This window comes from Antedon bifida, chromosome 4 (assembly GCF_963402885.1).
Source record: "Antedon bifida chromosome 4, ecAntBifi1.1, whole genome shotgun sequence".
NCBI lineage: Eukaryota > Metazoa > Echinodermata > Crinoidea > Comatulida > Antedonidae > Antedon > Antedon bifida.
In genome coordinates, this window is record NC_136229.1 from 22,761,701 (window position 1) to 22,784,098 (window position 22,398).

Below are 22,398 nucleotides of genomic sequence, written 5' to 3' on the forward strand. Positions count from 1 at the left end.
GGCATTGTATTGTCCCTTGATATTCAAAAGTATGCAAACAATCTTACATATAGACATAGTTGGTAGCTCCCGCCAATATTATTACACATGAACAAAGCCAATATTTAGCTCACTGGACTCATTAAAAACCACCTTTTATAATTTTCCACTAAATTAGATAAAAAAGAAATGTGGTCGCCATGGCCAGGGACATGTGTTCATGAATAGGGACACTGTACTTTATAGGTACAGTATTATAGTATTATTTTTTTGTGCATTTATTGTCTGACAGTATAATTACTTAGTTTTATACATTTACAATGAAAAAATGAATTAAGAATTTAATAAAAAGAAAAACTGTATTATACAATTCCATTGGTAAATTTTACTTTATTTTTGTGCTCGCATTATACAATACTATTTGATTACTTAACTATGACAATTACTAAAACTGTTACAATTAAATGTTACATTATGTAGCTTGTTTTTCTCATGTTTTTCTTCTTAATTAATATTGATTAAAATAAGACTAAAAGCAAAAAAAAAAATCTTATTTACATAAAAAGTTTATCTCAGTTTCCACATATTTCTGATACTAGTAATAATAATACTAAGAATTGATTATTGACTTAAACTAACAGCAAAAGATAATGTTTTGTTTAAAATTAATTAAAATACATTGAGCTATACAGCTGAACCAAACAATAATAACAACAAGTACATATTTGATTAATTAAAAACATAAACAGGCAGCATTGTTACATATTGATAAACAGAGGGAGTTACAACTCCCTGATACATACACTTATTTTTCAAAGCAATCATTTTTTTCCAATGTTTTTCAGAATATCAAATTTAACTACTATGTTCATATAATAATTGATTTTCCACATTCCTTTGCAAGAATAAATTAGTAATAATCTGGTGGAAGATCATATCCAGCCTGAATACATTCTTGCTCTAATGACCACTGTTTTAGCATAAGTACTCTTAATTTACGCTTGTGAATCTGCATCTTAATATTATGCTCTTCCTGTGCCATCTTTAACATATCTTCATTCATTTCTTTGTTGAAAGATCTGTTTTCTGGTACTTCCATAATTGGTGCCGCAGATGCACTATGAGATGGATGGTTGCAGTAAACATCTGATAATGGTCTTTTTCGCTGGAAACTCATATTCTTGGTTGCTGTTTCTTCAAAGACTTCAAGGTTGGATTCATTCAATGTATTCCTAACCCTCCAGGCATTCTGACTTCTAACTTGTTGAGGAGGAGGAGGAGGAATATCATCACATGGCAATTCTGACTGTTCCTGTACAGTTTGCCGGGAGTTGCCTAGAGCTCGTTCTCGACGGGCTAAGAAGTTTCTTGAACGCCTGTGTCTCATTCCTTGGTAATACTTTGATTGTCGTCTATCAAATGTGTTTACTGCTGCTTTTGATCTCAGTTTTCTCTTTTGTACAACATTTCTAGAGTCTAGCGAGGTTTGTCTTTGACTTCTTGATGTAGGCCTACTTGGGTTTATTAGTTGGTCATCAGTTAATCTATCCTCCTGTATTGAAACAAACTCAGATTCATGATTGCCTGATCTAAATCCAGATGCATGACCTTGACTCGGCCTAAATCCAGTTGACATCATAGTTTTGTCTTGTTCTTGTCGTATTGGAATATATCCCAAGCTTTCGCTTTGTTGCCCAGAAGACCCACGTCTTGATCTACTATCGGAAAAATTTCTTGCTGTGGAACGCATACTTCTTTCTGATTGGGGCCTATTTTCTAAATATGGCCTTATGTCTTCGCTGCTACGTTGGAATGACATTTGATCCTGGTGGTGGTGTATTTGAAACGAATCTTCCTGATTGGTTTCAATTTGGCTATCATACATATCTTCATCCATATCATTAGTATCCTCTGGTATCTCAAGACTTCTGCGTGATTCAGATTGTAATGATTCTACCATCATAATCTTTGGCATCACATCTTTTCTGACTTGTGATGTTCTAGTATCGGATGATTCGTCACCTATATTCCTGTACCAAAATAAAAAAACTAATTAAGAGTTTAGGTACTTAAGTATAGTAAGTTTTAAGTTAGGCAGGATGTAATGACAAACTTATAAATTGATGGCACAGTTTAATCATAAACACTTATGTATTTCCTCTAACGTGAAAGACAAAATAGGCACTAAGGTAGCCTAAAGTAGTAGGCCTACCATCAGTGCAATCATGGAGGTATACCTCCATGGTGCAATAATGAATAATTGCTAGTATAGTATGTAATTAATTAATTTAAATAACTTACTCAGACAGATCTTTATTTTCTGCTTCATCTTCAATCCATTCTTTTTTAATCCTGATGACATCATTATTTTCGGCCAACTCATTAGTATTTTCATCAGTTTCTACAACTAAAAGCTCTGGCGAATTTGCAGAATGCATCTGGTCATAAGAACTTGCTTCTGATTGCTGTGGCCATTCTCTGGTGTCAGTTTGACCTTTGTACATTGAGCCATGTGGAGTGTTACCTTCTTGCTGTACCATAAACTCCCATGCTAGTTTGCTGACTATATTTGGAATCGGTTTCTTTTTTTCCAACCATTTTGGTTTTGTTAGGTGTTTTTTATTTGAAGATAAGGGTGTAGACTGTGGCGCATATATACATCGGGCTTTATCACGGATACGCTTCCAACAAGATCTTAAATCGGAAGGATCACGAGGTGTTTTACTTGGAAAATGACTCTCGAATGCATTTGAAATTTCACTCCATCCATTTAAAGATTTTGTAAGGTCAGTACCATATGGATCAAATTCATCGTGAAGAGATTTATGTTCCTTAATGTAGTTGACTAAAAACAGTTTTTCATCCAATGAAAAATTTGGTTTTCTACGCATTCCATCCATTGTCATTTTTTAAATAAAAATGAATCTCCAAGTTCTGATAAAATGCCTTCTTTACCTAAATAATTTAAATTGTCTGTTCAACAAAGCAATTCGGATTATCAGTGATGGTACTCGGCTAAGGTAACTAGGCCCAATGTAACTAGAAATGTTAGGCCACTATTCTGTACAACTTATTCAACTGAGAGCTGACTAAGTCCACACTTAAACTGTATTTCCTCTGCTAGTGTAGAATAGACAATCAAAATAGGTACTAAGGTAGCCTAGGCCTACCACAGCAATATAGCACAATAATAATAGAAAGCAAAGGTTGATTTACATTTAGTCAATCTTGATCCTTGTAAATTGATGATAAGTAATCAATGTAGCAAATTTTTAGTACTTTTCTAGTCAGTAAATTGAATCATTTTCTATGTTGAAACTAGACAGCCTTTGTGTGTGTGAGTAGCTTTTTGTCATGCATGGATGCACAATGCCTATTACTGCCTCAACTGACCTCGCATAGGCATGACTATAATTTATACAGATTAGGCTATGTGTATAGCCATATTCAAGTACATTGGTATATTCAGACATCATTAGCTTTACCGCACCGATAATAATTTTACATACAGTAGCTTACTGTATTATGATAATAATATCACATCAAGCAAATGAATTACACATCATGGCCTCATTGGCTAAATTATTAATAGGCTATATCTATATTATTAATATCTATATGATTATTATATTTTAACTCCTGAACATAAATTTTTCCTGGCAATTATTTATGTTCCCCATTTACAGGGTATTTCAGGGGAAAATAAAGGATTATTTTTTGAGAGTTGGGTTTGGAACAGAAAGTAGAGTGACCAAATTAGGCTGGGGCCAGGTGGGATCCCAGGGGTAGGGAGCAGGTGGGGCCCAGGGACCGGATGTGCGTCAATGATAAATTCAACTCAATTCAATTTCAGTATAATACCAAAATGTAAAAAATCCTTGGGGGTCACTCTTAAATATTTCCGTATGGTGTGCCACATCAGGGTTTATTTTCGTGGGCCTAAGTAGCACAAGTGTGGAAAAATACGAGGAGGTGAAGCATTTCTGGGGTATATTATCAAGGATTTGGTAGCACAAGTGTGGGAAATGACGGCTGAAATCACTGTATATCCTCGGGTATAATCCCATCCCATTATAGAACACAAAATTGGGCTGACTTTAGAAGGGTGGGACTATACCCGGGGAAACCCTGGTTCAGGGAAAAAATGATTGGTAAGGATTTCTTGTAAAAACTCATCTAAGCTGGCTAGAGAGAGGCCTACATCCAGACTGGGCCAAAAGTCAATACTGGGACTATACCTGGGCATGTGGTTGTTTGTGAAATCAGACATAAAGTAAGGGGTGGGATTAGACATGAAGTGGTTAAGTTATACCCGAGGATATACTGGCCCGTCCCATGTCATGATTTATCGCACAATTTTAGCCTGGAATTGTATCTATACTGGATGCTATAGCCCATATCGCTAGAAGGGTCCTACCTTTGAATCAATGAAAACTAGTCGCCAATGTTATCGCAAACCCCCGTAGCGAACGGTTCCTCATCGCCAGGGATCAGTAAAAATATTGCGCCCTCCCTGGCATGGCCTTTTTCCTGTCATCTTGGTAGTTCAAAGTTCATAGTATTTTTCATGTCTTGAAGTGTCTGCTACACCTCCCCGTTTGATTATGCAAGACACCTTATTATATGAATTTAGAGATGCGACTAGGTTTATTAAACGTTAAACATCACCAAACAAATGTTAACTCATTATTAGAATAAATGCCATTTTATCCTTTAAAAATATGATAAAAAGTACTAATTAATAATTTTAGTGGAAAGCAGTTGTATAACCCCTCCTTTGGGACACTCCTATTAAGGGGACAATTTCTGGAAACTATGTTTTAATACTATTTCTAACATTTTCCACCATGAAAGTATAAAATATATTTAAAGAAGCTGCTTATAAATAAATAGTAGCATGGTTTTGAATAAATATCTTTTCATAAAAAAAATATAAAAGAAACATGGCAAACATAAGTAATTTTTTTATGGCCAATATCCTGTTATTTCATGGTTTATAGGTTTCAAACTTTTTACCATCATATACAGTATATATTGTTAGGGTGTTTACCAGTTCTTTCAAGTTTATTCCAGTGCCTTAATTATTACCATGTGAATGTCATTGGACTTTATTGGAAAAAAAAGTTGTTTTTGAATAATTTTTACATTTTCGGTGTTTTTCATGCAAAATGCTGAAATTAAATGATATGCACAGTAAAGAGGTGAGAGACTCAACAGGTGTTTATTGGTGTTATTAGATAGTGTTAAAATAATTGATCATCCACAATACTCAGGAAGTTGATTACAATACAAAAGTGATAGAAACTCTCTGTTTACAACCGCCTAACAAAAGTTTGCACCCGTCACTTACAACGTCATGTTGCAAAGATTATGATGTAACTCTATGCGTGAAACTATCAGCTATTTAGGGTTCCACTTGCCAGCTCAAGGCCTTTGGAAAAATGAACCGATAAATTGGTTTAATTTGTTCCCTGCATCATACCTCATTTAACTATTGTTTTGAAATTATTGGCTATTTAGGGTTCCACTTGCCAGCTCAAGGCCGTTTGTAAAATGAACTGACAAAGCATAACAAAAGTTTAATTTGTTTCATTTGCGTCACATTTGAATTGTTTTTTACTTATAAATTTACTGATCAATAAACTGGTGACAAATAATGTATTTGCCATATATGGTCAGTGAATGGAGATACCAATTTCAATAAATCCTATTCAATTCAATGTTTTTTGCATAAATAAAATATACATACTTTAAACATGTTTGAGATTTCAAGGGGAATTACAGATCTCACCACCACCACCAATACCACTAACACTACCATCACCACCACCATCACCACGACCGCCACCAACACCACCATCATCACTACAACCACCAATATTATTTTGGTAAAATTTCATCTTTCATCTTCAGATTTTAATAACATGACATGTCAAGTATGTTGCAGCTTAGCAGTCACTAAGATCCTTTCAATTAAAATTAATTTTTATTCAATTTTGGATCCAATATTTGGTGAAGTGAGTAAGTACTCACTAAATATGTGACATTAAAAAGTAACTATTGTCCTATTGGAGTTTATTGTTCGGGAGGCTTTTTAGAGGGGCGTTAATTTTTTTGGGTGTAATATGGTAACATGTATAATCAAATAAATTTTCCCTACATATGAACAAATACAACACAATTAATATCAAGAAGTGATGATACAGTAACTTTTCTATCAAAATTCCTTGTCAATTGTAAATCAAAAATTTATTTGGATTTTACTACATATTATAAATGAGTTATAATACAATACTGTGTGTATATGCATGGGGGGTGGTGTTTTTATTCAAGAGAGGCCTTTATTCATAGTGGGGCATTTATTTCAAATAAATACAGTGTGCTGTAATATTTTTTTGGACAATTCTAACATTGCAATAGGCTGATTAAAAAACTATGAAATCTGGCTATTGATTACAATTTAATCAATGTATATATGGCACAATTGCTAGTTGAGGTCATCAACACATTGAACAAATACCATATAAGTTTAAAATAATACTAGATTAGTATTGCCAATATTCCTCCCACAGACTTTCACACCTCTATCGTTATTAATTCAATATTGGGCTTTCCCATGATGTTTTTTGTTTTCTTTGTTTGGTTTGTTTGTGTGGAGTATATCTGTACACCGTTTCTTAAAAATCATTTACATAATAAATATTAAATCCATATCAGACCTAAGTTTCTACAGTAGGCTTCTGTAGAATCTTTAAATTAAGTGAGGAGGGCTCACTTCAAACAACTGAATGGTGTGAATGCGAATAAAACACTGAGGGCTCACTTTATAAATTACGGACTTCAAACAACTGAATGGTGTGAATGAAACACAGAGGGCTCACTTGCTCATTGCTCATGTTGTTTTTCAACCTCTGGTTGCTTTGTTATTTTGTAAAATAATCACAGAAATATCTACAGTACTTCATTTTAAAGAAGTACACATTTTTTATTATAGTCTGGTTTATTCAATAAAACTACAATTATGATATATAATGATAAAAACTTATTATTAATTTAGCGACTTAGTTTCAGGGAATACCCTATTTTTTTTAAAGCATAATATTAATATTCTGTTTTTGTAAATAATTAATGAGTTTGAACGCCAACGTAATCACAGTTTTAAAAAAATGATTCACTATGGAGAGGGACCACAGAATATGGCTGCATCACCTATCATTGAATATGTGAAGTCACGTGTTGCAGTATGTTGAGAATGTCCATATGTTCCTCGTATTCAAAAAAAAAAATTTTAGGTATTTGATTTTATAAAAAAATTACATCAAAACGGTATTATACTGTGCTTAACAAATAGATATGCTCCACTAGTGAATTATGCATTACAAGCCCTTTTTTACATCACCAATTCTTTTCATTATTGATTGACAATCAAACTCAAAGCATCAATTTGTCCTTAGTCTTGTAAGAAGCTTAACCTACATTTAACTAATTGACATGCTCATTTAATATTTATAAATTGTTGTTGTATATATGACAACTTTAAACAACATCACGATATATAAACAAGACAATAATGTGACCTAATCAATTGTTAAAATTGAATAGAATTTTAGAAATGAATTAAAGATAGGTAGCTAGTATGTTTGTGATATCTTTGTTTAATTATAAGGTTAAACGAAAATTGAAATATACTGTATGACATTGTTGTAATAGAGTTTATTCCTCATGTTTTTACTTGATTTAAAGTCTGAGGAAATGAGATTGAATAAACTATCAAAAAACATATTTTGCAACAAAGATCTGATAATAATAATAATAATAATAATACCGTAGTAAAATAATAAACCAATTTTAGAATATCCACTGAATAATTTCAAATAAAATAATGCTATTACTGTATTAGATATAAAGAGACAGAACATAATAATTTTGAGAATTGGAAGTTTCAATCTATTTGATTATTTTCAAGAATCCATTATACAGTATATAATTATAATTATATATTTACAAAAGCATGAAAGCACATCAGTCACTCATTGCTTAATTCAAATATTGTCATGCTTTTGATGACAATTTTGTAAATACTTTATGGAAAAAAATGAGTCATGTTCTTGAAAACGGATGAAATAGATCGAAACGTTGACTTCTCAAAGCATCTTTACTTGGAGTTATAAAGTTACACTAGTAGTATTATATGAACTGATTCCTCCACCATGGTTAAAACTTGTTATATTGCTAATGAACTGTGACAATATTCATTGACAAATCTATGTACTAAAGTTAATGACTTGTAATCAAGTTTTAAGAAAACAACAGCAGCATTTAATGCATATCTAATGAGCATTTTTATTTTTACCAAATTACATGATGCTGAAATCTGACAAACCATATATTACCATGCATATTAGATTTTAACTATATTATACAATGACATTTTTAAATAAAACTACCTAAAATGTATTGACATTATTGATGAATAATTTGAGCTATACATCAAATCAACAAGCCTTTTTGGACTATTCATTGTTGATTATATTATCAACTCTGAAGAAAATAAACCAACATTTCTGAAAGTTCTGTGGTCCAAATTATTCCTACAATGAAAATGACATTTGTACCTGTAGAAAGTTAATTATAGCACTGTTCATTTCAAATAGAATATGGGTAATGATAGCCATGTGCCTTCCCTCCAAACCATTTTGTTTACGCTGTCCAATTTGATACGATAGTCTTTGTTTACCCTTTATACAAAATACTTTATTTCAGTCCATTTGTCTAATAAATAGGCCTACAAACACTGTATGCTACTATACTAGCTTATTATTATATTTTTTATATTTATACAGTAATTTGTATGCTCAGTAAACGTATAAAATGCATAGTTAAAACTTTAAATACTGATCTTTAGTTTCCTATCTATAGGAGCATGCATTGCTGTGAAATATTGTGTACACATGATTTGTAAAGTACTTTTAACATTTTCTTAGACATGATTGCATCAAATATCTCTCTATAAAGTTACATTTTGTCTACTTTGACCTCACTATCTTCTAGTTTCAGTTTCAGTTTTTATATTCTGTTACAATATTCGCTTTCTAAATATCGTACAAGGAAATCCATTCATCCAGTTAGATTAAGTCTAGAAAAAAAAAAACAAACATAGCAATTATTCTGATGGAAGATGCTAATTCCAATTAAACAGTATAACTGTGATATAGGCTACTATAGTACCAAAAGTCAAATTGAGTGCGTTCATATATTTTGACATTCATGTTGTTTATGATTCCATAATGTTATTCAATTACTGTAACCATATCTAATAATACAATTTCAAGTTTAGCCAGCAGAACCAATTAATTAGTTAATTGTAGATGAGTGAAGGTCAGATATATCTTGTTGATGAACTGAAGAAATTAACGTAATTTAATATTGCTCCTAATTGACTTGTGAAAATACCAGATGTGAAATATAAATTTATTGTAGGGCACGCGATGCTGTTTTTGTTTAGCCTCACGCTGTCAGAATTAAAATTTATGCTCATAGGTATCTACTTCTGAATAGTATGTTTACCCACTTCAGTAACATTGTTATTATTTATTATTCTGTACTGTTCATGTTAATATTTGTTTTTCGAAACGTGTGTTTTTAAACCAACATTTAAAAAGCATTATTGTATGTGTACGTCAATTTAAAGCAAGCAATTAATCATGGTGTACAGTAATTATGGTGTTATGAACAAATATCTCAATCTACAGTATTGAAAGTTTTTAGAGTAGGCCTATTACTTTTATTATTATTATTACACAAAACATTTTCTCTGTTCAGAGTTCAAACTATTGACTTTCAATTTATGTATTAGGTAATAAAAATGTAATGTTATCAAAAACAGTATTTGATTGGCGCTTTTGTAATTCACACTACCATCAATAAAATTAAATTTAAGTTTGATCGTTCATTTTGTTTGAATAGGAAAGCATATTTTAGCAATCATCCAACCCGGAATATATATTAGTAACAAAGGTATTGAGTACATAGTTGAAATTTAGCTACAATTAATGTTGTTGATACTTTTATTGCAAACAAATTGGTTTCATATTTTTGGCTTACCTATTACAAGGATGATTCAATTTCCAATTTTTTCCTTCCAATGCGAGTTTTTTTGTTTTCACATTCTTCGTTGTCTGTTTCACTCTGGTTGTCACTATGTTTCACATTTTCGTCCAAAGAATCAACAAAACTGTCACACAATTGTTTTGCACTTAATGTACTTGTGTTTGTGATTAAAGTGCGATGGAAATTATCAAGATTAACATCCATTACTCCATTTTTCTCGGAAATAACTGCTTTGAAATCATAGCCCCATTCAATCTCATTTGGTAAATAAGAAGTTCTTACTTGCGTTGTAGTACCAGTTGCCTCGACTATCCCTTCCAGAATTGCAATGATTTCAAAATCTGACTCTAATAAAGTTTCTTTACTATATTCATATAATGGGCTTTCTTCATTTATTTCATGAGCTATTTCAATTGGCCACACAAGAAAGATCCGGTCTAAGCCATATTCATGCCCGATATTAATGTCAAAAACCTGAAATGGTACATAACAGCCCTCTTTAGTTATGTGATGTTTCACCATCTGCAATCGAATGTGGCCTTCTACAATTGGACTTTTTCGAAGATCACCAAGTCGAAATTGAAAAATTAGTCTACCATCCTTCATTGTAATACATGCTGTTTTACTGAACATGATGGTTTTTGCTCTTAACTTCGGACGAGAAAATTTGGCAATAAAACTACCAATAATAAAGGCTTCCAACAGGTTGGACCAAATGGTTTGAAAAACAAGAAAAAACATAGCCTCTCCACATTCCTCGGTGGGACAACGAAAACCGTAGCCAATAGTAGTTTGTGTTTCAATGCTGAACATGAACGCAGATTTCCAGTTTTTAAAGTTACGAAAACAGGGTTTCCATTCTTGATTTTCAAGATTGTCAAAATCACCTCTATTAAATGCTATGGCATAGTAAATGCAACCAAACAAAAACCAGTTAAGAAAAAAACCAAGAATCACCATAATGAGGTTGTATCGCCATGGCATATCCACAGAAGTTGTAAACAAGTCTACAGCATATCGCCTTAAGTTTGCACGGATCGATGGGGTAACATTACAGCGTCCATTTTTTTCTACCAGACGTTTCCAAGTCTCTTCCTTTTTAATTGGAATAATCTGATGATGATTTGAACTAACATGGTTCCTGTAATTTTTGGCTTCAATATGATTTCTTCCTTCACTTGAAAATCGTGTGTCTGCCATCCTTTTATTGTAAAGCAAAAGCAATGTCAACTTGATTCTCTAACTAGCAGCTCTACAATTTAAGAAACATTGTATGGTATAACCAGCAATAACCAGCTTGGATCTGGTAGTGTTCAAAAGCTGACAAAGAACAAAACAAGTAACAACTCACACAATAGAATTAGCACACAAAAAAATCAATCATATTAGCTGTACTCAAGGATCTTATTTCACTATTCTTAATTTCTCAAAGAAATAAACGTATTCCGAAACCTAATTATAAATTATGAGAAATATTCCTCAACAATAGTACTACACCAGATGAAATGTGTGCTTCTAAATAAAGGCTATGGTAAAATGTTAAAGCAGTTGTCACTTTCTAGATTGATCCATTTTGTATATGGGGTGAATAATTTAAAACACAACAATAGATCATATTGTTATACTATTAAAACCGACGTTTGACGTCACAAAATAATTGACACAGTCATTTATTGTCTGTTTAATTGATTTTTCATGACATTCATTAATGTTTTATTTGATCATTTCTGTAATACATTAGTAACTTCAATTCGCAAAGTTCTCCAAACTGAAGTTCCAAGGCCATGAATGCTGAAAAATTACACGATCTTGATACGTCATTACAATACATTGACTGTGTTTATGAAATTTTTGAGAAACCAGAACATCAAAGAACCGGAACATCCTTGAATCTACTCACGTTCATAAAAACCGACTACAAACATTTTGCGCGGAAGCAGCGTACTGTCAACGGTGGATAATTTGCATAGAATTGTTATAAAATTTGTTGTATCTCAAAGGTGATTGCACACTCCCAAAGAACTGGTGCGTACCCTGCAAGTTTACCGGGTCTAATCCGGCATTCTAAACCTTGCTAAATCCAGCCATTATAAACTTGTTGAATGATTAATTACAAAGTTGTCCAGGGACAGCCCCCTACTTTACTTAGTTCAGCATAACAACTCCCTGGTTCCCTGGTTCAGCTTGTTTATTTTACTGACCTATATGGTGATCTATTGAATTAATTATTCACACCAAACAAATATTTAAATACTTCTTTAATGATACTTCTGTGTATATAAATATGCTCTTCATATAATATTAATTTTCAAATACAATATTTGAGTTGTTAATATTAATAATGCTAAATAGTATTTTTTTGTGCTATTAATATTGTACTTATTTTAGCCTTATTTAATTTTATTAATATTAGTTAAATGCTAATTGTATATGTTGATATTTTTTATCTCTCTTATCTTTTTAACCTTCGGCTGCCTTGTATGATTTTAATTGATGAATAAAATAATGAATTAATGAAGTTATTGATATATTGGATCAATAAAGTTTTAATTATTAGATCATTCTTAAATATTATATACCAAGTAAACAGGATATATACAGTTACGTCTAAAACTAGATCAGATGATAATAGTCTAAATATTCTTAATTATATTTCCTTAAAGTATTATTTTCATTTGATGTTTCAATATTTTTCTAAAACTATATTTTACAGGAAAACCAGTACTGTCAACGGTGGACTGAACAATAATCTGGTAAACATATTATAATTTTTTCTCTTACAAAACTGAGTTTACAAAAATATATGATAAATAACAAATCAATCTAAATGCCTGCATTTTACAAGGAATTGATATAAATACAAAATAATGATATAAACATTACTTTACTGTAGCAAACAATACAAAAATTACTTTAATAGCAAATATACAAATACCTGTATTAGTTTAGTTAAAACAATATAAATATTACTTTCCACCATGGTTTACAAGAATCAAATTAAATGGACGACTAATGATTGTTATAAATATCACTTTAGTCTATAGTAAAAAAACAGCTCAAAACGTAACTGTTGCTTTTAGAATGTTTATGTACAGAGATAGAGCATAATATGGAATTGTCATAAGGGTCAAAAAGTGGACTGAAGTTGATAAGTAAATACCATCATTTTAGTATGTTAAAGTATAAAAAAAATACTACAAATATTCTAAAACAAGATTGCTTTGACTGGATGATTAAATGATGCATAACTAACAAAATTGCTAATAGGTATCATCAATGTTGTACTAATGTTGATGAGATATCAAAACCGGTGTTATACAAACGTGACAAAACATTTCAAATCAAAGCGTTAGTTTCTCTATATAATACTCAAATCTTTTTTAGCTGTTTTATTACATACAGTAATTTCACACCAATCTCTCATCACTAAATCATTTGTTTCTCATAATTGGGGGAAACGCATGAAAAAGTTATATTTAAACCAACTAAATGTCAACCGCAGAAAACCGTAACGATTTTTAGAAGAAAAAAAATATCATTATAAAGTTATAATCAATGTTTTAGGACTTAGTTGTTGTATGGTTGTTATTAATGCAAGGAGTTATTAGCCTTGAATTAAAGTAAATTTAAGATATCCATATGAAGTCACTGTTACTTTTATACAGTAATGAATTGAAATAAATAAACATTGGATCTGATGAAACTATAGGTTTAGTTATCACCTACCCACCAAAATTAGAAATAAGGTGCCCAAGAAGACAACATAATCAGTGAGAAGAAAGTGCAAATAATATAGAATGTATGGTAGTAATTATGTAATGCTGTAGCTTCATTATTTATATTATGCATTGTTTTGCTGTATATATAACTTAAATATAATTTTTTTTTGCATAAAAATTCTTTAAAATGTATTGCTTTGGAAAGTTTTTGGCATGATTAATTACAGATTATAAAAATAAGGCACAAAATATTTTAAGGTACAATTTCCTCAGCTCAAAAACTGTTATAACACAAATATAAATACATATTAGGCAATACCACATTGGTATTTACTGTATAAGTACATACTTTAAAAGTAGAGCCCAATATCATCATATTTACCTAATGCAGTGTTGAAAGACATTATTAACATTGAAAGCATATATTCTTGATAATGAGCTACTTAGAGATGATACATTTAAATAAGACCTTACTAACATATTGCTAAACTTACCTACTATTATTGGAAGTAAATTACTTAAGGCAATTTGTGGACATAAAATGTGTGTTCAATACTTGGCACTATAATATTATAGTTCCATGGTAACACCAAGGGTCTAGTGCAAATATGAAGTATTTATTTGCATGTGTTTGTCATCGAAGGAATGTCACATTTTGTGAAAGATTTTTTTTAATCAATGCACATACAAAAATAAATACAAAATACAATAATCTACAATATTGCACTATACATAAGAAGCCATCCATCACTTCTCAAGTTTGTTGACTACTTTACAGGACATCAACCAATTTATAGGTGTGCTTACCCCCTTTCTTTGTTGATAACTATGCTTTCCCCTCAATTCATAGGCACATGTTCCATATTATTGTCCTATACCTTTGTAGGGCACTAATTAAATCCTACCAACTATGCTGGCTCCTGGCTGGCACATTTTCCAGCCATGTCTCAATCCCAAAAAACAGGAATCTTATTCATTATACCTTCTGTTGACTATATCCATTAAAATAATAACTATGCTTTCCCCTCAATTCATAGGCACATGTTCCATATTATTGTCCTATACCTTTGCAGGGCACTAATTAAATTCTACCAACTATGCTGGCTCCTGTATTCACAGGAACATTTTCCAGCCATGTCCCAATCCCAAAAAACAGGAATCTTATTAATTACACCTTCTGTTGACTATATCCATTAAAATAATAACTATGCTTTCCCCTCAATTCATAGGTGCATTTTCCAGGTGCATTTTCCAGGTGCATTGTTCTGTACCTTTGCATGACACTAATTAAATCCTACCAACTAAGCTGGCTCCTGTATTCACAGGAACATTTTCCAGGTGTGTCCCAATTTTTACAGGAATCTTATTAATTACACCTTTTGTTTACAACATCCATTAAAATAATAAATCTTGTATAATATCCACTTTTTTACATTTTTACTATCATCATAGTATTTATTCCTATACAGTACTTATTTATCTAAATCTAAATTAAAATGCATAATGTTGCAGTTCATAAAATATTAGTTTGGTTGATTACATTTTTATAATTATTATTTGTTATTATATTAATATTTTTAAAATCTGTTTTTAAATAGGTTTATCATAGTGCCCAAATTTGTGTAGTGTTATTTAAAGATGTATTGTCCCAAAAAAATATGAAAAATAAAGATTAATAAAATCAGACTTTGAATAGATTATTTTGTAGTTTTAACAAAGTTAATCACTTTTGTAGAAAAAAAAAACGTGAACAAATTAATGTTTTCACTTATAAAATGAATGGTCAAAAACCCATTAGCTGGCAGCCAATTTGACTATGTTTTGCTTTAAATTACAGTTTTTTAGGTAAATACATTTTTTTCAATAACATTTTTGGTCAAAGTGGATAACTATTAGGCGACATTAAAATGGCATTATTTTTTCAGGGGGACAATACATCTTTAATACTTTTATTCTGACCATCATTGTATATGCCATCACCATCCAATCCCATATAGCCAAACCATCCACTATTAAGCAGTTTAATTTCTGAATTACCATTGCATTTGTCACAACTTTCTGACTTAGTAAACGTTGTATTTTTGTTGAGTGGTACTCTAAACAAATTGCGAGTGTGAAGTTTTAAACGTTGTATTGTTAAGGAACTTCTTACATAATACATATCATCAAGAACAACGGCATCACGGCTGTACAAGTTTATCAAATCCAAATTCCCGTCAAAATCTATATCACTTATTGCTCCTAATCAAGTAGAGACATAAAGAAAGTGTCTGTGAATGTATTGGTTTAGTTGTATGGATATCAATCATAATAGCTGTCATGTGCTTCTGTTTTGTATTATATTTATTAAAAATGTATGGTCATCTTTTGATAGAATCAGTTCCATTTTTTTATATTCATTAGTTTTCTTTATGATTTTAAAATACCAGAAATATTTCTTTTTGTTATTCAATTACAGTATTATTTCATGTGCATTTTTGCATTGCTCCCCACCTCTACACAGTTTTGATGGTTTATAGGTCCAGGTGATGACTAACAACACATCGATTGACCGATTGAAAGCTCCCTAATTAGAATAATTTAAAAGGTTTCATATGTGTATACTTACCAGTAGCAATAATTGTTGCTGCAAAGACAGTGCATTCAGACCCATCCTCTTTTTCTACTTCCCGTTTCCGATGGTGAGTGGTTTTTTTTGTATTTTCTTCTCTCAAAAGCTCATCATTAGTTGTTGTAGATATATTTTGATTAGGTTCATTTTCTTTATTTGTGAGTTCTGTAAAGCAATTTTCAAATACATATTAAAACCAAAAACACAAAAAAATAGTTGTTTTTGCTTGAAAATAGTATGAAAAAATGTATAACTTTAAAAGATGGAATGTACAAGCCTAAAAAACCTAGTTAGGTTAGGTAGGTGCCTGTTTGTAGCCTGTTTAAAACTGATGGTGCCCCTATGGAATATGTGAGAATTTTACAAATTGTTACCATAGCGATATGTGTCTGCTTGTACCCTGGTTAGAATTGATGGTGCCCTCATAGAGTCTCTGTCAACCATTAGTAACTCTGCCTCATCCAATAGCAATGTTTCGTTATCGCAATTTTCACTGCCCGAATCTGCATGACGTTTCTTGTGATCACCATGATGATGCATTGGGCACTTAGCATGGTTATCATCCAACTGAAAATATACATTGTTGTATGGTTGTTACTAGGGGCAAAATTTAATACCAAAAAATTGTCTATTTTAATTCTAATCTATTTCTACAAAGATCTAAACTCTACTCTAAAGTATTTGTGTCTACTGCAAACATTGTAAATATAATTTTATAAAGCCTTACAAAGCATGATTGTTGCAATGTAAATCTTCTACCAATTAACCAAAATATAAAAGCTGATTTGTGTGAACCCTGGCTGACAGATAATGGAGAATTCATCATCCTTCGCTGTGACAATGCAGTTGTAGACCACAATGTTGAGCCATCTCTCCCATCTAGAATTGCAACCTGTGAAAAAGTTATATTTTACTCATATAATATTCTGACATTTGGAAACTTCGAAAAGTTATTATAATTATAATACAGTATCCTTCTTAAGATACAAATTAGCATACATAAAACTGTAGTATTTGAATTAACTCCTTGGTGGTAAACATATATTTTGTACTAAAAGTTTTGTAACAGTAGCATGATTTTTAAAGCTCTGTCTACACTATCAAACTAGATTGACAAAAAAATGTGTGATGTGCCCAGATATGGTAGTGATGTGCCCAGATATGGTAGTGATATACCCAAATATGGTAGTGATATGCCATCATCATGTCCACATCACATTTTTTGTCACATAAAGTTTTATAGATAGTTTTAAAAGAGAACCAAAGTGATTATGTGTATGAATGTCTTACAGTGTTTTGATGGTATACTGGCCATGTACCAAGTGATAAACACACCATGATGTCAAGGTACGCATCATCATTAAAATAACCAGGCGAAGGAGTACTGTGAATAATGAAGATGGTTATGTTTGACATATACATGATAACAACATCATGAAATTGAAAGAGAAAATGAGGAGATACAGATTATGTAACTAACTCCAAAATAACAAAATAAACATATTATAATATATCCATATGTTGTGTATACATGAGAATATAAAACAACTTGCGTGGTTATAATTTCAATATAAGGTCTGGCAATATGATTCAATGGTGGCTATGATATAACATGATAAAATACACAGGTGGATGTTAAAACAGATGTACATAATTACCTGTATGATTGATAGCCTTCAAACCTTTGACCTGTTGTCCAAATTATGCTAAGATCATTACCATTAAGAACTGTACAAGTTCCATTGAATAATGACACAATAAGATCATTTACTCCATCGTTGTTTATATCTGCTAAGATTGTTGGTACCATTACACCACTGGTTCCTTCTGACCTATAAATATGTATAAAAAGGTAGGTAACCATATTATTTCTGAACGTGGGATATGAACTGCAAGGAGCACATTGTACTATGTTGTCTTTTCCTCCAAGTATTGTATAACCATGTACTACAACTGAGTGAACTGAGAGTTCTTATCTGGTCTTTCTTTATGTTTCCTAATCACTAAGTGCTGTATAAATTATTAATTGACAAGGATACAGTATTCTGTGACATTGAAAATATCCTTTTACTTTACAGCATCTGTCAACACCTCTTGGAGTACGTCTTTTCCTCCCAAGTATTTTACCGCCATGTACCACAACTTAGTGAACTGAGAGTTCTTATCGGGTATTTCTTTATGATAGTCAAGTGTCCTAATCAAGTGTCCTAAGTGCTACTTATAAAAGATGTATAAATTATTGACAAGGATACAGTATTCTGTGACATTGACAATATCCTTTTACTTTACAGCATCTGTCAACACCTCTTGGAGTATGATATTTTAAAATTAAAAAAGATGCACTATTCAAAAAGTAAAGTATCTCTTAATAACAATAGAACTCATTACTCTGCTCAGAATTATACAAAAGTCAATTAAAGAAATAGACAATAGATTTACCTCATTATTTCTATCATATTTGCATCATCAAGACTGCTGCTTTCTCCCCATTTCAAGTTATACACGTCAGATTTGAGTATCTGAAGATTTACCTTTTCTGGTGTTGTCTCCATTACATAGCAGTATAGATCTCTTAATGAGATCCCAAACAAAGACCCTAAAAGCATAGATCAAATGAAGTCAGTAAATTAATGTTGGTTATCATAGATCACATATTATTTGATTTCATAAAATAAATATCTCTTCAAAGATACAGCTATTCTAAACCTATGTGTATAGATTTGATCTGTAATTGTTTGTTTTGTTTTTTTATTTGTAATTGTAATCATATATCAATCAGAAGAGTTTCACTTTAAAGTTTCTTTTCACTCATGACAAAGTTCACTCATGGTGAAATAATATGTGGAGTTTCTTGTTATTTTACACAGCAGAAAATGTAATAAAAACTCACCTTGAACTGTCTCTCCACCTGAGCCAAATAGAATGTAAATAGCTCCATTTTGATGTGTGTATAAGGTAATGGCTGAATAAGTTTCATGCTCATCTGACATGTTTAGATATCTTCCTAGTGATAAACCAGTTTTACCAGACAATAAAAGGATTCTCCCAGCCTCTCTATCTACCTCCTGCATGTAAGAGAATCAATGCTTTTTTAATCTGGAAGACCCTATAAAATTTACCTTTCAAAAGCAAAAAGAGAAACCCCAAAATTCCTAAAATGGCAAGAGGTTGGTCGGTTGTGTGTGTGTTTGTTTCTTCCTATTTTTGTTATTTAGCAGGATTACTCAAAAAGTTAAATAGCTGTATGGGAACACATCATAACATTTGCATATGCCTAGGTGGAGGTTTCCGCACTCCGAGTGCCTTTCTAGTTTCGTAAATTGAATCAATGTAAATTGAGAGAAAATCTATGAGAAGAAAGTAACAGCATAGAGTTGTACAATCTGACATCAAAGTACCACATGCATATGTAATAAAGAATTGGTACTGCTGGATTCAGGTTATAAAACAAATCAAACCGTGTTGTCATTACATAGTGATAGTTGTATTGAGTGTTGTTTTTTACCTCAGGTTTATATTTGTAGTTACCACCATGGTTGACTACAATTTCTTCTACTCCATCACCATTTAAGTCTGGTACAATCTGTGGCTGATAAAAGTTCCATAAGGAATTACTGTAAGAATCATCAGCTGACCAAATCATGTTACCTGTAAGAAATGTTGTGGTTAATTTAACTTGCTTGATTTAGTAGAAGAACCCCTATTATTGGGACACCCAATATGTGTCTTCTTAATAGTAGTGTCCCCTGAATAGGGCTTGGCTGTTATAGTGTTACTGTTAATATATATTGACTCTTGTCATTTCATATAGTAGTTAAGTGTCTATAGTGGTGCCCCTTAAATATGGGTTGGCTGTAGTGTTAAAACATATGTTGCCTCAATAGGAAATTGCTCCCTTAATAGGGATGTCTCAAAGGAGGAGTTCCAGATTTTTGTAATAGTAATCACTTTTTTTTTATTGCATATTGCTTAGCTTATATAGGAAATACTAACTCCATTTAATTTCACAGGGAAACTCCCTAATTTCATACCGGTTCTAATATTAAGAGCCATGAGTTGTGCACCACGGCCAGCAACAATGCAATCTTTAAATCCATCTCTATCTACATCAAGCTTGCCACAGTTCATAGCAAATACATCATTATCAACATTTGTTTGCCAAAGTAAATCACCACTTTTACCATCAACTCCCTGTATTGCTCCTAGACATGGAGCACTCATATCTATATAAAAAAAACAACATGTTAGTTACTTACAAAGAGTGACTTGCCTTCTCTAGTTATTTACTTTTTGTTAGTACACTTACACTATTTATAAAATAGTATTCCTTTGATCTTTGTAATTCCAGCTCAAATGTATGTATGACACACCATGTGTGCCAAAATGTATCCTTTTACCAACACTAATTTACTAGAATCTAGACTAATAAAGTGTTGCTTTTAGATTTACAAATACAAATAAAGGAAGTTATTTATTTATTTAAAATTAATAAACAGAAAAACAAGCTTACTAATACTCTTGCAAAAATCTGCTCTCAGTATTGTTGATCTTATTAGTGTATACACAAAATCTAAAACTTCATCATCATTTATATGTAATAAACGCACAACAGACTCGCTGGAATACAGTCTTGAAATATTTTCCCAAACAACTTCAGAAGAAAAGTTGAAATTGGTTGAGTTTGATGACTCTAATAAATCTTCAATTTCAATTTGAAGAAGAAATCCAAATAAAATGCCCATTATAACTAAACATATCAATGTCAGACAGAACGAACGACAATTTGGCTGTTTTTGTTTAGTGTGTGGTGTCCGAACAGTGAGACTGAAGTGAGCATTTGTAACTGTCTCAAGTGGATTCTGAATTGTAGGCTGGTCATCTTGGATGTCTGGTTCATTGGGTAGTTGAAGTTTACCATTACCAGCAACAGGTGGTAAAAAGACATCGTCCTCATCACTATCATCACTAGCTGACGGCAATAGAGCAACTGGCAGATACCCTTTTCTTTTACTTCTTAGGTCTACAAAAGAGAATTTTAATTTAGAGATCAACACTGTCAGATACAGTATCTTCGTATCCTTTTTGTATACAGTAGTGTGTGAACTCCAGAGCGATGTGATTGGGTTTATATTTATTACGCCACGATTACAACACTGATTTTGAAAATTAAGTCAAGTTTAAAATTAGGCGGCGGCCTGCCTACCTACCTAAGCCCAAGCTAGGCCTAATAGAGTAGGCCTGGCCTTCCTAGCCTATTTTATAATATTATTGTTTTTGAGCCTAAACATTCACATAAACAGGATCAAAACGTACCATTAAAAAGCGCCATTCCTCAACAGATAGCATTGCAATCCAAAAACGTATCTTGAGTACTTGATGTTGGCCTAGGCCTAGTAGCGTCACAGTAGTAGTGGGCCTTTGGGTAGTAGAACCGGTGAATCGCGGTGTCCCTGCGCGGCCGTAGGGGCATGCGAGGTGTTTTTAGCCTGGCCTAGCTAGGCAAAAAATCAAGCCTAGCAGCTAGACTTCGGAAAAGAGGGACACGTAATTGAAGGCAAGGATACTTAACTACATGTTTTAAACTTCAAGATGATAGCAAGACTTTGAATTCACATTTGTTCTAAAATTCGTTTATTTAGTAAAATAACACACACGGAAACAAACGGTAAATAAAATCAAGGATGATAATATACACCGTTTTGGCAACTTGATAATGTTCTAAATCTATGGAACGCTGGAACCGCAAATTTATCAGTAAATGGAAAATAACTTTCGGTGTCTTCTATGAAATAAATTAAACTATAGGATGTATAAATTATATATATCTTATATTATGATATTTTATGATAAGCCAATTCAATCAAACAAACATTTTTTGTTCTCAAAATATTCTTTTATTTGATATACAAACCTAAAAACATACATATTTTTTCTTTTCTGTGCAAGTAAACTACACAAGTTTTTTTAGTGTTTTTTTTA

General features: G+C 31.9%; 3 protein-coding genes across 4 annotated transcripts; all 3 read right to left on the reverse strand.

The window, feature by feature from the left end:
* Positions 1-362: 362 nt before the first annotated feature.
* LOC144839786 (uncharacterized) lies at positions 363-3,325 on the reverse strand. Its single transcript, XM_078695276.1, has 2 exons — positions 2,281-3,325; positions 363-2,009 (listed from the first exon to the last, which is right to left on the reverse strand). Exons 1-2 carry the CDS (start codon positions 2,883-2,885, stop codon positions 890-892), a joined length of 1,725 nt encoding a protein of 574 aa, XP_078551402.1. The 5' UTR covers positions 2,886-3,325; the 3' UTR covers positions 363-889.
* Positions 3,326-8,012: 4,687 nt separating this feature from the next.
* LOC144839775 (inward rectifier potassium channel 2-like) lies at positions 8,013-12,000 on the reverse strand. Its single transcript, XM_078695264.1, has 2 exons — positions 10,084-12,000; positions 8,013-9,115 (listed from the first exon to the last, which is right to left on the reverse strand). Exon 1 carries the CDS (start codon positions 11,287-11,289, stop codon positions 10,087-10,089), a length of 1,203 nt encoding a protein of 400 aa, XP_078551390.1. The 5' UTR covers positions 11,290-12,000; the 3' UTR covers positions 8,013-9,115; positions 10,084-10,086.
* A 1,463-nt stretch (positions 12,001-13,463) lies between these two features.
* LOC144839769 (protein FAM234B-like) lies at positions 13,464-22,172 on the reverse strand. 2 transcript variants are annotated; one of them, XR_013611783.1, is made up of 13 exons: positions 21,733-22,172; positions 20,930-21,439; positions 20,451-20,642; positions 19,925-20,067; positions 19,310-19,484; positions 18,859-19,015; positions 18,078-18,251; positions 17,710-17,803; positions 17,147-17,311; positions 16,794-16,986; positions 16,417-16,584; positions 15,138-16,049; positions 13,464-14,732 (listed from the first exon to the last, which is right to left on the reverse strand). XR_013611783.1 is itself a non-coding variant. In XM_078695246.1 (12 exons), exons 1-12 carry the CDS (start codon positions 21,746-21,748, stop codon positions 15,730-15,732), a joined length of 2,307 nt encoding a protein of 768 aa, XP_078551372.1. In that variant the 5' UTR covers positions 21,749-22,172; the 3' UTR covers positions 13,464-15,729. The 2 variants fall into 2 exon arrangements, 1 of the variants encoding a protein (XP_078551372.1); XM_078695246.1 differs by having other exon boundaries at positions 13,464-16,049.
* Positions 22,173-22,398: the final 226 nt, after the last annotated feature.